Raw genomic sequence first — 15,272 nt, 5'->3', positions numbered from 1 at the left:
AATAAAGTGTTACCCGTTTTACTTACTTCTTTCTTCAGCTATAATGCAGTAAAACAGGAACGTTTCCTTAACCTTAACTCATCGATCCGTTCTGCTCCATTCTGCCATCACAATAATCCTGTATGGAGATGAACTCTGATTCAGAGGTAACAGTCATTCTTCTACTCCGACAATATTTAGATACTTTTATCCATTTTCTGCTTAGCAACAGGATGTCTGAGAAGGTACAAAAAAAGAAAACAAAAAAACAACAAGGAGGATAAGAAGAAATCAAGCATTAAGTCAAACTGGAGACTTCTAGTTTATGTAAGTCAGTTTATTGCGAGAGCATTTTCTTCTCCTTCTGGTTCTTCCCAGAGGTCAACAAAAATGGATCTTTTACAAACTATCCAAAAGACTTTTGACAACAATAATAAACAGATCTAACGTCTGCAGATCTATGTTCTAAAGAAATCTGTTTCCAGAATTTAAAGTCGCAACTCCCCCCCTGATATGTACAGCATAACCCAAGCAGTCAGTGTCTTCTTGGTGTTAGAAATGCGTTAAAATCACACAAAGTAACTTTAATAGTTATAGAGGCATGCAAAAAAGCATCTGTTAGTCTGTGTTGGAAAATAAACCCAACACAGCTGCTTTCGCGGATGTGTAAAGATGCTCAGCGGCGCCCTCTGGTGGGTACTGGGAGAGCAGCTGCACATCCATCAGATGCTTCCGGTTTGAATCTCATAAAAATAAATAACAAATACTTCCATATTTAGTTTAAACACATGCGGAAACAGAAGTAATACTGTAAAAAATTATCTTTAATTTTTCTCTAAACAGTTTTCATCATGGGCATAAATGTATCATTTTAGGCATTTGGCGATTTATTTGATTTTCTCTAGGGTGGCATAATTATACGACAAAAAACTGCAGGGAATTTTGAAGACAACATAGATAAATGTACAAATGCACTCTGACTCAAATATATACATACATCAGCCTAGATCTTCAGGTTAATTTAATTTGAAAATAACCATGTTGAATGACTGCTGAATGGCGGCATCTGGTTTTCTCTTTGGCAGCATAAAAGCTTAACACAATACCCAAAACAACGAGAGTGAAATGACATTATAGAAAACTGTAGATTTAGTTGAGAAAATTGTTACTCAGCCTATTTTCTCAGATTCAAATAACTATTGTAGTTTTTTAATTATTTTTTTGGTTTCCTGTTTGCCTCAAAAAATTTGTCAATATTCTGCTAACGACAAAAAAGACGCAATTTCGCAATTGTTGTTTTCATTGAATAAGAAAAGCAAATAAGATCACAAGTGAATAATTGCAATAAGTCAACATGAATATAACCTAAACGCCATGATCCTCCAACTACTTCCTGTCGTCTTTTTCATGGTTTGTATCAATGGAAACATCCGGTTGTTGATCATGTGACTCGAGATGCGAAAATGTGTTTCCACTGCAGTTTAGTTTGATGCATTACGAGACACAGAATATCACATCCTTTCAGCTAAAGTTGTGCAGATATTTGTTTAAATATTACTGGTGAAAATCTACAATATATTCAAATTACTGCAGGTTTTGCTTTTTAAAAATAATTGCAATTGAATGTTCTCTCATTATTCCACCCTGAGAAACAGAGAATCAAAAAATGTTAAAATAAATAAGAAAAACCCTAAAGCTGATATAACATTAATGCATCTTAACTCCTGCCTCTAGCATTAAAGTCTGAAATATAAGAGACGGCAGAGGAATAATACGCTGTAAAAGCTCAAATGCTGGCATGCCATCACTTCCTGTTGTCCTCAAACCAATCTTTTACGGCCACAGTTCATCACTAATTTAATGCGAGGAGGAGGAGTATGCTCCGCGATGTCTCATGTGTTTGAACTAAACTGTACAAAACTTATAAATTATAAAGATCTGTAAAAACAACATCAGTAGTTAGATTAAATATTAGGTGTGCCGCATCGCAGAGTTCACCATGAGCACTGACACTGCTGTTCAGACATGATCTTTGAATAAGTTAATTCATAAATAAATCATGATGATGTCTTCCCAGAAGCAGTGGCATCCACACACACACACACACACACACGCTCAATCTATGACCCTTACCCTAAAATACTTTTTGGTTTTAAACAACAACTAAAAGACTAACAGGAGGTCTACAGGCAGCAGGTACACACTTCCAGAAAACCGCAGACCGCTCTTACAGAAATATATCTCTCTACGTTAAAGTGACAGTGCTGGAGTAGGTCCCTTTCATTCGTCGGTTTGGTAAAACCACATCTACTTGGACATGGAAGAAAACAGCCTATATATTAAAAGTGTTAGACATGAAGATTCTCTCTGTGAGTGCGAAGCGACCGCTGTGGCGAACAGCATGCAACGGAACGGAGGACATGTTGAAGCAACACCAAATATCACTTAAATGCTTCTTCGGGTCCCTCGGTTGTGCAGAAAAGACTCAGTTTTAACAGCTAAAACAAGTACCTATGTAATCCTCAAATATATACAGAGAAATCTCTATTCCACTTAAAAATACCTTAATTTTGTGCTTAAACCCAAACTTGTAAAAATGCTAAAAATCGCTGATTCCTCTCTTACGTAACAGGAGCTGCTCGCCTAACTGTCCGCCAAGATGCTGTTCAGTTCAGCCAAAACTGTTTGATTCATGTCTGGCAACAATCTCTGCCGGCGGGGCGCCATCTTTGGCCATCCAATCCGGTTCCAGAAGCAAACCCAAACCTTCTGCGTCTTCCTCAAGACGTTTCAAACGAAGCTGTGGTTTCCTAAACAAAGAAAAGGTCGGACTCGTTTCCGAGGCGTCGACAAACCGGAAGCCAAGTTGAGTTTCTCTCCCTCCGCAAGCCAACGGACGATGACGAAGAGGAGGATGAGGAGGAAGGGGCAGAGGGAGGGCGGGGGTCAGTGGATGTCTCTGCACATGGGGAGGTTGACGAAGAAGAAGACGTTGAACTCGATGAGGACGGAGAAGCAGAGGAAGATGGCGTACATGACGAGGCAGGCCAGGCCCAGCCGCCAGTCCAGAGTCCATTTGTTGAGATGGACGCCGAGGACCTGCAGAACGGAGGGACGCAAAAACTTCAACTCAACCAAAACCATACCCGTGATCTGGAGAAACAATGTCTGAATCAGGTTCATAAATATTGATATTTAGTGTCAGTTATGTCTCTCCTGGATTCTTGCTCATTTTTAACCACATCCTCCCATATTAGAATGGAGAAACTGAAAAGTGTTTTATTCTAACCATATAGCAAACTTTCTATCTTCCTGTAGTTTTTCTAACGTCTCGCTCTGTGATAAGACCATCTTAATAATTATTGTAACCATCCCCTTTGTGTTCCCGTTGGTTTCCTTCCTGACAGAAAGTACTCCAGGCTCAGTTTCCTGGAGGAGTAACGGGAGCTTTTGATGCTGAGCTTTAATGTGTCCAGTTTTCTCTCTTCTCTGAATGGATCCACTGATGGAGAATTTAGGTTTCAACTTTGTTTAGTCGTAGTTTTTTCTTTCTCATAGAAAGGTCTCCTGGGCCAGTGCTTCTGTGTTTAGCTCTTCTCTGGTTGGAGCTGCAGATGGAGGATTTAAAAAAGGCTGACATGTTTTAATGCTTCACTGAAAAAAAAACAAAACTGTTTGACATCTTTTGTACATTTTTTCTGAACTTTTCTCATCCTGTCATTAAGAAGCACGTTTAGGTTTTGGGTTTGTTCTTGCAACTTCTCAGTGATCTGATTCTATTAGTCTCTGAGTTGTGTGTGTGTGTGTGTGTGTGTTTGGTTTTTTGTAATCAAAATCATTCTTTCTGTTGTGTTTAGAAATATGTCGAAGGAATTTTGCGATATCTGCTTTGCCCAGTCCTTTATGCTTTTGTCTGACAGTAAACATGACTTTTCGCTGCTCGCCACATCGATCAAAAACTATCACTTGATATCAAGTAAAGCTGAGGCAGCAGTGTAGCAGATATGAAGGAAATGCTGCCATCTGCAGGTGGGAGCTAGAAGTCTCTTACTCCATCCATCCATCCATTTTCTGAACACCCTTGTCCCTCAGTGGGGTCGGGAGGGGTGCTGGTGCCTATCTCCAGCTAACGTTCCGGGCGAGAGGCGGGGTACATCCTGGACAGGTCGCCAGTCTGTCGCAGTCTCTTACTCCCAACATTTTATTTTATTTTTTTTACCATTTTAGCAGAACATTTCCGATAAACTCACAGTTATGAATTAGCGCAAAACTGGATTTCCATAATAACCTGGGACTATTTTATATTCTTTTTGACATTCATGTTGGGGGTTGTAATTTAGCTAAAGCCTGGAGAGAGCAAATAATATTCTGCAAAAATAAAAAACTTGTAGCTTAGTCAATAAAAAAAAGGAATGCTCCCCTAAAATAATGCATAAAAATGAAAAACATAGACTTACTGTAAAGAACACTGAGGCGAGTAAAATTCCTACAGAGAAAATGAGTCCTCTGCTGTTCAGATGGACCTGAGGGGACAAACGTTACACAAAATGGTTTGAATGAGCGTGAATGTTAAAGAAAACTCCTCCTGATCTGTTCTGATCCGATCCAGTGTGATTCTGGGCCACAAACACTCACGTTGGAGCCGTAGTCGATGCAGAGCGTCTGCAGCGCCCAGGGAAGCCCCAGACCCACCAGGATGTCGAACACGTTGCTGCCGATGGAGTTGGAGATGGCCATGTCTCCCAAACCTGAGACATTCGGTTTCAGTTTTATTCACATCCCAGAGGGAAACAGCCGCAGGCATCAAAACACAGAAACAGGCAGCAGAGCAACAGCCTGGCTGATGAGCAGCACGGCTCCTTCAGGGGTTCCTACCTTGGCGGGCCACGATCACGCTGGCCATGCAGTCTGGGACGCTGGTGCCGGCCGCCAGGAAGGTGATTCCCATGATGACATCAGGAATGCCGAGAGTGAAGCCGATCACAGTCACCTGGAAGCAGAAACACAAAGAACGTCCCAGAGTCGTTAGCTGGAAATCACTTTCAAGACCTCCAGGGTTTCTCTGCTCCCTGCTGTTGAGAAACGGCCTGTAAGGGTTCAGGTCTGCCGAGATGAATTTACTTTTGCTTCACTTTGAGAATAAAGTTGTAATAAAACAAGATAAAGTAGTAATTATGGGAGAATAAAGATATAATAAAACGAGAATAAAGTTGGAATAACACAAAAATAAAATTGTAGTAATATGAGAATAAAGTAATAATATTTCCAGAATAAAGATCTTGTAACTTTATCAAAACTTTGCTCTCATTAAAAAAATATTCTCATGATTTTCCATCTTTTTTCTGGTAATATTGTGCCTTTGTTCTACTAATATTATTACATTATTCTTGTAATTTATAAGCAAATCTCTTCTTCTGTCCCTATTCTTCTGTCATACATCAGGGCCCGTCTTCTGCAGGTTTGATAATTTCCTGAAGAAATGCTTCATCAGAACCTCCTGACAGACTTTACTTGTCCTGTGTTATAATCCTGGCTGGATATTTCCTTCAATTCCCTTCTTGGCAGAATCAGCAGAGTTCATTTCTTGGCAAGGCTTTGGCTGTTAAGTTTATCCACAAACCTCAGAAAGGTTGAACTCAGTGTTTTGGCAAAGCTGCCGCTGAAGCCCAATTTGTCCATTTGAAAACCAGTTTTGATGAATGTTTGGGATCATTTTCTAGTTGGACCAGATTACATCCAATTTTCAATCATCTAAACCACATTTTATGGCCTTGTATTAAAAAATATTGGTTAAGATGTTCAGGAACAACCCAATAACTAAGCCTGCAATACACTGGAAACTTGTGGAGTGCCAGTTTCAACAGCCAGTTTCCCATTACCATGAACTGGGAGGGCACCAACCAAGGAAGAAACCCCTGCTTCAAATCAAACACGTTCAAGCTTGACTGAAATTCACAGCTTCCCACCTGGACGAGGCGAATGTCTTCTGAAAAAAAGTTTTATGTTTAGATGAGAGAACGACTGAGAGGCATGAATCATGTTTGAGGTTTTCAAACCAAGAAAACTGCAAAGACTCTGAAACATCATCAAATTAGCATCCAGATGTTTGAAACATCCCAGGGAAGGATGACCTTGATGTTCCTGAGAGCCCTGACCTCAAACCAGTGCAACATGCTGAGATTACACCGGGAAAGCAGCCGATCTGAGTAAATCTGTGTGTCTAACGTTGAGCCGGTGGTCTGCTCTGTGTGGATTAACTCACCATCCAGACCATGATGTAGGAGAGGCCAGCGATCCAGATGGTGGCGGTAAAGAAGGAGACCATGAACCATCGCTCCCAGCGCCGCTTGGCGCAGTTTGGGATGGTGAAGAAGAATACCAGCGACAGCGGCCACATCAGCAGCCACTTCAGTTTGTTACAGACGCCCGCTGGAGGATTACACAGTTAGGGTTAGTGAAAGAAAGACCTACTGACCTGGCAGTCATGTTTTTGGTCTGGGGTAGGAAGCCGGCGAGGATCCACACATGCACAGGATCCACACATGCACAGGAAATGAAAACTACACCCAGAAAGACTGCATGTAAATTTGTGATTGATCTTTACTGTTGTTCTGTGGCAGTGGTTGTGTTAGTGTCATTTGGGTCCAGCTTGGTACCTGGGACTTTAAATGGCACCAGCGGCCCTTCGTTGTCCTCTTCTCCCTCTCCTTCCTCGTCGTTCTCGTTGTTTTCGTTGTCCTCGTTTTCCGTCTCGTTGCCTGACTCCAGCCGCTGCAGCCTCCCGTTGAAGCCCTGCTCAGCTCCGCCCATCCCGTTCTCTAGGCCCCGCCTCCCCAGACCTCGGGTGGCGGAGTCCGAGTCGCCGTTGGTGATGCAGTTAACCCGAGTCTCTGTGGTGTTGATCAGCCTCTGTCTCTGGAACATCAACACAGATGACAATATATGACTCCTGCCCAGATCCTGCCGTATTGTAGTTCAGCTGCGGTCTTTCTTACCTCGTTGATGAGCATGCGGGACGCCATGGTGAGGCGAGTCCTTGGGGAGAAGTGACTGGTGATCATGATCCTCATGCCGGCCTCAGAGAAGGTCAGCTGGTGGGGGTACGCGGAGAGCAGCTCATCCACCATCAGCACCGACGGCGGACAGTGGAAGTTAGCTGCAAAGAACACAAACAGTCTAACTGCTGAATTCATGAAAACTAGCATAAAATAATCCCTCCAGCAGATTATGGCTGGTTTTTATAACATGTATCACAAAACTGGTGAATAAACTGGTCCTGATCTATAGAGCTTATAAACATGGCACTTATTTCAAGTCAGTTTACCGTACTTTCTGTATGGAGAGAAATTTATTCCAATATGTTTGCAACATGTTTTTATAATAGAAATAAGAAAATGCATTTCAAGAAGAAACTTTAAAAAACTTAACTAAAAAATAAAACATTTGGAGAGAACAATGTTTGCAATAATAAACAGTTTGTTCTATGTTGATGAGCATCCTTGTTTCAAATAATTTTTTCAGACTACAGTTTTTTCCAAAACCATTTTGAGATTCAGTTTAACAAATTGTTTTTACGTTTTACACATTTTGTTTCACACATTTTGCAGCGTTTTTGTTGGTCAGTGTCGGGGTTGCAATTTGTTCCACTAAGTCTTAATTTATTTTATTTTATTTAAATGAAATCAGAAAAAAATTCTAAAAAATGTTTTAATTTTGCTTTTGATAAAATAAAATCAATCTGAAAAATAATAATAAAAATAACATTTTTAAATAATCTTTAAAAATAATTATTAAAATGAAATCTCAAAATAATTTGAAAAAAATTAATCTGAAAAAAAGAATAAAAATAAAATCTTAAAATTATTTTAAAAATAAAATCAGTAAAAATAGCAAATTGCATACATGTAGGTTCAACTATTGCAAACACTGTAAGCTACGTTCACAACAAAGTTTCTTTTTCAAAATGCATTTTTTTTCTTTCAAATTTAAATTTTTGAAATGTGTTATTTATTTGCAATAATACTGCAGCTAATTTTTCTGGGTGGGATACTATTTAAAGCACAGCCAGCATGAACACAGATTATTATTTACTCTGCTGTACGTGATAAAACTTTAGGAATCCTCAGAAGTCTTAAGTTGTAGACAGAAAAGCTTCTGCAGATCAACTCTGGTACCTTTCTTCAGCAGAACTGCCGTTGCGTCGTACGAGACGTTGTCCTCCAGATCCGTACTTCCTGTCAGCCCATTCGCCAGGTTCCCAGAACCTTTCTTCCTCCGGCTGAAGTACTGATGAGCCTTTCCGTTAAACCTAAAACATGACACACGATCCAATATTTACCATAAAAAATCAGTTCATGGAGCTGCTGCAGCTTTAACCTGTCATTCACGAGAGGACCCAAATCTGGGTCCTCTCGTGACAGGGGTGTCAAACTCCAGTCCTCAAGGGCCTCTTCCTGCAACTTTTAGATGTGCCTCTGCTGCACCACACCTGAAAAGAATAATTAGGTCATTAGCAAGGCTCAGGAGAACCGATCTACATAGGGAGGAGGTAATTAAGCCATTTCATTCCACCGTTTTTTACCTGTGGCACATCTAAACACTGCAGGACAGCAGAGGACTGGAGTTTGACACCCCTGTCATTGTGAATGACAACCTGTGAATGACAGGTTAATGACACTCACTTCATGATGAGGATGTAGACGGCATACATGAGGATCAGAACAAGAGATTCCCACCTGCAAACATGACAGTTAGACATTTACAAACCGTCCGTCAGTGTAATTCTAGTTGCAGAGTGAATATGATACGCACCAGCACACCTTCTCATCATAGATGAACTAAGCAGGGGAGACAAAGGGACAACAATGTAGCGTTTTAGAGACAAGTCAAAGTATTTGTTTATAGTGTATCTATTGCTTCCTGTATAATCCAGCTGTGAAAACATCAAACCTGCTTCAGATTACAGAATCCCAGTAATCCCAGTTTCAGAAATGAAACAGTCTAAAGGTTCTGCTGCTATGTTTCCAGATTAACCAGGTGTGTCTACAAGAATCCACAGAAAAAGATCTTACCACAATCAGTGCTATGATGGAAAATGTGTAATAGATGGAGTCTCTGAGCAGAGCCCAGTAAGACAGCTTCACAGCCTGGGAAGAGAAACCACAGTGACGAGAACGTTTGAAACATCTTATAGAGAAATCCTATAGTCACATGGTTCATTCACATTAAACATTTCACTGTCTTAGACTTTTAACAAGTTTAAGTCAACTTTAAATGACAAAACAGATATTTATTGTAAATTTAAAACGTTCATTGAGATTTTGAGTATGATATGTTTTTCTCATATGTTTCAGGAAGCCCTTACATCTGGTTACTATGACCCATCCTGTGGTTAAATTGTTACTGCAGAGTAAAACCAGCCGTGTAACGGACGATGCTGAAGGATCACCAGCTCACCTGACGGACTCTGTCTGCATCACGGTTTGTAGAGAAAACATGTTTGGTATGAAATCTAAGCACATGGACGAGTTCTTAGAAAACCTCCTGTGAGCGCAGCAGCAAAGTCTGGGTTTGTTCTGGGCGTTGTCTGTTTAATGTTCAGTAGCTTATATTTATAATTATGATTTTTAAAACGGCTGTGTCAATATAACAGCACAGGGTGAGAGTTAGAATGGTGGAACGAAGTGAAGGATTCAGTTTGGATTTAGACCTGCAGAAACTCTCATATCCTGTCTGTTTATAAAGCAGCTTATGGACAGATTTGTGAAAAAAGAAAGAATTTATCACATTATGGTTCAGGCCAAAAAATTTGTTTTAGAACTTAGAGAAAAAAATGGGGGTCATATTTTCACAAGCTTATTCACTCGTTTATAAATGTCACAGTTATAAACGTCTGTGCTGCCGTAAAACGGCTCATTGTCTGATTTATGTTGTGATCTGTGTTTTCTGCGTATTTATTTTGAGGTTTTTCTGTGTTTATTAGCCTGTTCCCCTGTGAGTCTCTGTCTTCCCTGTTGATTGATCCCAGCTGTGTCTCGTTTCTTTGATTACCCTCCCAGTGTATTTGGTCCCACTTCTTGTCTTTGTCTTGTCGGATCCCCGTCGTGCTTCGTGTGTAACCAGCCTGTTTCCCTGTACCGTCGTGTGTATATCTGAGCTCGTCTTGTTCTGTTCCGTGGATTTCATTATTAAAACCATCATCATCTTCATCCTGGGTCTACCTGTGTCTTACCTCAAACTGAAATGACGCTAAATACGGAGCTAGTTTACTAAACATTGAGCTTTCTAACTTCAAATTTAGTTTGAAACAGTGACATTTATAAATGAATAAACACGGTGAAAATAAGACTGAAAAATGAAGCACTAGTTTTATGTTCTCTGATAGATTAAATAACCCAAATTATTGCTGTTCATCTTTACAGTAACTTTACAAATCGTGCCTCAGAATCCCCTCCTGTAATCATCCCAATTTGTCCGACTGTGTCTCATTGGCTGTGCTTCCATTGGCTACATAATTGTGCAAATTGGAATTACAAAAATAAATTTTCTTGTATTTGATTCTTCTGTTCCTGCACCTGATGACATATTGGAGATTTACGTTGACCTCCGAAAGCACCGCCACTGTAAAAGCCACCCGCTCTGAATCATTGGCGTGCCGGTGAGTTTGTTGACCTTTTGCAGCCCAACAGGACACAGGAGCAAACAATGAAGCGGATAAATCTTCCACACAGCGAATCAGAGGAGGGGAAAAACATCACATTTTGAACCTTCCACGCCCAGCTGGGAAATCACAGGTCGAGGAAGAACAATAATAATAAAGCTTCAATGTGCTTTCATTGCATTTTATAGCACAGAAGAGTCTGCAGAGAAACCGACATGAGAGGAGAGCAGACAGCAGGGGAGAACCTGGATCTGAACCGAACCGGCCCTGCTCCATTAGACGGTCATTATCTCAGCACAATTACATAATATGCAATCGGTCGCATCACTGCTTGCAGTTCAGATATACTTTTAAGAGCAGAGAGCTTATCCTTGAGCTCAACTCATTTCCGTATCAGTGGCGCGTCAGATGGCATCAGAGAGAAGCTGCTCCGGGCAAACTTCTCATGCAAGGCAGGTAGTCGGGCTAAAAAATGATAAAATCTCCTACAATACCACATGTTTATGCATCAGGACTTCAAAAATATTAACATGATCCTCATTATGTGGAACCCGAGATGATCAAAAGCAAGCAGCTTTACGGTGTCTGTATTAAAATGATCAGAGTTGTGCTGAAACGCAGCAGCAAAGTGGAACAAATCCCGACTTTTACAGAAACTAAAGGACCACACAGCTGAGCGACAGGAATCTGTAACAGCAGACGATTTGTTGGTTTGATTGTCTGGAGCAAACAGGTGTGTTTGAACACAATGGCAGGGCAGAAACATGTCGGCCTTAGAGGAGTAACTAACTGCTTATCAATCTGGAAATGAGCTCATTTTTCTATATAGTCATTTATCTTCCCAGAAATCTCATCAAATCAGTCACTAAAGTTTTTCACAAATCACAGAAATTCACACAAAATCAACAGAATCCTGCATGTTTTCACACAGATGAATAATTTTCCACAGAACTGGTTGAGTTTGGATGAATCAATATACTTTGCTACTGTTCTTCTTTTGGTTGTTTTGCTTGTATTAGAAATGTACTTTGTACTTAACTTTGTTTATTCTTTTATTACACTGAAGACAAACCAACCACCTGTAGGTGGCAGTATTTCTTACTTCTATTGTACTGCTGCCACCGTCTTTGATTTCAAGCTATAGCTCTTCTAAAGGTCACATCAGTAATATATAAACATCCTACCTTTGATTGAATCTTTCTTAACTCCCCTTATCTAACGCCACCGGCTCAGCAGTGAGGTCCTACCTGGCCAGCGAAGAAGCCGCACACGCCGATGATGCAGAGGATGTTGAAGACGGCGGAGCCCACGATGGTGCCGACCCCGACGTCTCCTTTGGTGATGAACACGCCTGAGGAGGCAGAAACATGAACGACTGCAGCAGGATTCATGGAGAAGCACGGCTGGTCAACGTTTGTGTGTCACAGTTATTTCCCCGTTCAGAAACAACGTTCCACAAGGAAAAAAACAACCTAAAAAACTTTAAAATATTTTAATCTAGAAAATTATTTTTGCAGGCTGCACAGTGGAGCATTGGTAGAACTGTTGCCTTGCAGCAGGAAGGTTTGATTCCCGGCCCGGGGTCTTTCTGCATGGAGTTTGCATGTTCTCACTGTGCATGCTGGGTTCTCTCCGGTTTCCTCCCACAGTCCAAACACATGACTGTCAGGTTGATTGGTTTGTCCAAATTCTCCTTAGGTGTTAGTGTGTGTGTGTGTGTGTGTGTGTGTGTGTGTGTGTGTGTGTGTGTGTGTGTGCATGGTTGTTTGTCCTGTCTGTCTGTATGTTGCAGACTGGCGACCTGTCCAGGGTGACCCCACCTCTCACTCGTTGGCACCGACGGCCATAAGAAAATGGATAGATGAAATTATTTTTGCGTGCAGATGACCTCTAAAGTTGTTGAAAACTGAGTCAATTTAAAAAATTGGTTCTTCAGGGCTTCCGTAGAAACATGAGTAAAAAACCTATAAATAAACTTCCTTATAATGTGAAATAATGTTACAGGAAAACATTTAAAGTCTAACATATAACTTATTAACAAATCAAGCACTGGATCTTACTGCATTTTTCTGTGAGATTGTATCACTCAGTGAAAGATTTAATAGTTTTAAGTGTTGTTCTGTGTTGTACACAGTTTTTAATCATTTAAATGTGGTCAAAAGTACGAGCATGAAAAGTTATTAACTTGACGAGGGCTTTGTGGATTAGACTCTCCTGTTTTAGGGACACAAAGTCCAGACAATCCTTTAATGAATGAAGCTGGGAGAGATGAGTGGGACAAAAGATTTCCCAGAACTATTCTCCATAAACAAACCATAAGAACTCGTCTCTTTGAACACGAGGTCAGGGACTCTTAGCTCTCTGTCGTTTCTAAGTCAGACACATCAGACGCCATCAGTGAATGTCGTTACATAAGACAAGGTTAATGTGGAGCTAAAGCCAGGAGACGCTGCAGAGTGTGTGGCGGTCCATGGAGGTTTGGACCTCCCTGATGTTACCGATTATAGAGGTGAAGAGCTCTGGAGCCGAGCTGCCAGCTGCCATGAAGGTCGCTCCTGCCACGTCCTCGCTCAGATGGAGGCGCTGAGGGAACACAGGACAAAAGGCAGCGTTAGGAAAAAACAGCTGCAGCTTCAACTCTTCTGATGAAATCTAACAGGAGCTCAGTCCTGCGCCAACGAGCAGCAGTACGGGGTTTTATGAGTCTGACACTGCTGGAGAAAACCAGGTGGTGGAAACCCAAAGTGAAAACCAAAAGAAAAAGGAGATAAATGTATTTGATCTTCTGGTGTCTTTGGAGATGTTTTTAATCTTCAAAGAGACCCAGCTGATCAAAAATCTGTCCATCCGATCCGTCTCTCCCTGAAGTTGTAAAGATCTTTCAAATTTTTCTTTTAGGGCTTCAGCAGTGTTTTTACTAATTTCTAGAAATCTGTAGAAAACATGGAAAATGATCTCTCAAGATCGCCTTAAATCTAAATTTAGAATCCAAATTCCTTTAGATTTAAGAAAGAAAAATCCAGAGTTTCTCAGTTATTTTAACAAGTGACAAACTTTCTTCCACATCGGAGCTGTGTGACAAAGTGTTGCTGCCTCATACCTCACAGATCTTCTCCAGGGAAGGGACGAAGTAGTCATCGCAGACCAGCGCCAGAGCGCAGAACATGTAGACGGTCTGCGATGAGAGATAAATATTACAGGAAGAAGCGAAGCGTGAGAAGCATGTGAGATGTGATTCATCCACGTGAAGCCGGGTGAGAAGTCCTGATGAAGACGAGCTCCATAGCAGTCTGTCTGAGGAAGCCTCTGATTCATCAGCTGGTGCTTTATAATGGTCATATTTATCATATTCAGAAACCTTTGCTCTGAATGTTTCAGTGGAGAAAAACGTTTAGATTCCTGCTGTTACTGTAATTAATCAGTGAGGCTGATGAGTCACTGATCTGATTTCATACCAGTTAAGAGAAGTTCATCGTTCATGGATCAATAAAACTGAATGAGCAACAGAACTACGATCTGTTCAAATAAGGAGCTGAGCTCCGAGTTTAAAGAGCCCAGCAGGGGGAGCTACTGAGAAATCTATCTATCCATCATCCGTCGGTCCATCCATCATCCATCCATCCATCCATCCATCCATCCATCCATCCATCCATCCATCCATCCACCAACCCATCCATCCATCCATCCATCCATCCATCCACCAACCCATCCATCCATCCATCCATCCATCCACCAATCCATCCATCCGTCCATCCATCCATCCATCCACCAATCCATCCATCCATCCATCCATCCATCCATCCATCCATCCATCCATCCACCAATCCATCCATCCGTCCGTCCATCCATCCATCCACCAACCCATCCATCCATCCATCCATCATCCATCCGTCCGTCCATCCATCCATCCATCCACCAACCCATCCATCCATCCATCCATCCATCCATCCATCCATCCTGGACTCACTGATAAACGTCAGATGATGAGGAAGTAGAAATCCTGTGGAATGTTTTAGTGACATGAAATGTGAACAAAGGAATCTCTACATTTCCACACATGACAGTAAGAAGCTCACAGGCTGTTTACAGGAACGTTGCTAACTGTGTTTAGCTGTGAGTCACTTTAGTGAGAAATGAAGAGTCATCAGGTTTGAAAACACAGCTGAACCTCTCAGTGAGATGTGTGTGAGAGTCAAGCATGTGATCCTCAGATCAAAGACTTCATGACCAGTCAGAGATGCTGCATCTGATCTTAATTTGGAGCTTTTGAAGATTTATTTCAGTCTTTGTGCTGCTTTTGTGTTTTTTCCTCTAATATTTGGTCAAATGTCCCTTTAAAAAGTTTCTACTTGACCAAACCTTTTGTTGTTGGCATCAACAAATGTCTGGCATCATTCTGGTCAGATGTTCATTTAAACAGTTTAGTTTCCAGCTGATGATTCAGGTTTTAAGCATAGATTTCATATTTTCAGTGAAGTTCAGGTTAATTGATTATTCTGATGATTAATCAGATAAAAAATTGGTTTGTCATACAACAGTAGAAATACATAAGCATATGCAAATAGAATGATTCAATTCATTTCTTAAATAATAAAATAAACATTCCATTATCAAACACTGGATCATTTGTAGC

At 41.0% G+C, this 15,272-nt stretch overlaps 1 protein-coding gene across 1 annotated transcript in view; it reads right to left on the bottom strand.

Annotated features, from left to right (window-relative positions):
- Positions 1-300: 300 nt before the first annotated feature.
- Positions 301-15,272, bottom strand: part of LOC106935466 (sodium/potassium/calcium exchanger 3) — a 41,612-nt gene continuing 26,640 nt past the window's right edge. Inside the window, exons 4-17 of the mRNA XM_015015945.1 lie at positions 13,740-13,814; positions 13,138-13,222; positions 11,887-11,990; positions 9,051-9,125; positions 8,791-8,816; positions 8,661-8,714; positions 8,154-8,287; positions 6,975-7,135; positions 6,636-6,894; positions 6,242-6,408; positions 4,855-4,969; positions 4,615-4,727; positions 4,437-4,502; positions 301-3,078 (exon numbers count right to left, since the gene is read on the bottom strand). Coding sequence (XP_014871431.1) covers positions 2,926-3,078; positions 4,437-4,502; positions 4,615-4,727; positions 4,855-4,969; positions 6,242-6,408; positions 6,636-6,894; positions 6,975-7,135; positions 8,154-8,287; positions 8,661-8,714; positions 8,791-8,816; positions 9,051-9,125; positions 11,887-11,990; positions 13,138-13,222; positions 13,740-13,814 — 1,587 coding nt within the window. The 3' untranslated portion in view covers positions 301-2,925. The remainder of the gene's footprint in view (positions 3,079-4,436; positions 4,503-4,614; positions 4,728-4,854; positions 4,970-6,241; positions 6,409-6,635; positions 6,895-6,974; positions 7,136-8,153; positions 8,288-8,660; positions 8,715-8,790; positions 8,817-9,050; positions 9,126-11,886; positions 11,991-13,137; positions 13,223-13,739; positions 13,815-15,272) is intronic.

The sequence above is a fragment of the Poecilia latipinna genome, unplaced genomic scaffold (genome assembly GCF_001443285.1).
Source record: "Poecilia latipinna isolate Pla-1442-1.1 unplaced genomic scaffold, P_latipinna-1.0 Scaffold1968, whole genome shotgun sequence".
Lineage (NCBI taxonomy): Eukaryota > Metazoa > Chordata > Actinopteri > Cyprinodontiformes > Poeciliidae > Poecilia > Poecilia latipinna.
The sequence above is the reverse complement of the archived record's forward strand: the minus strand, read 5'-3'. Positions and strand labels throughout refer to the sequence as shown.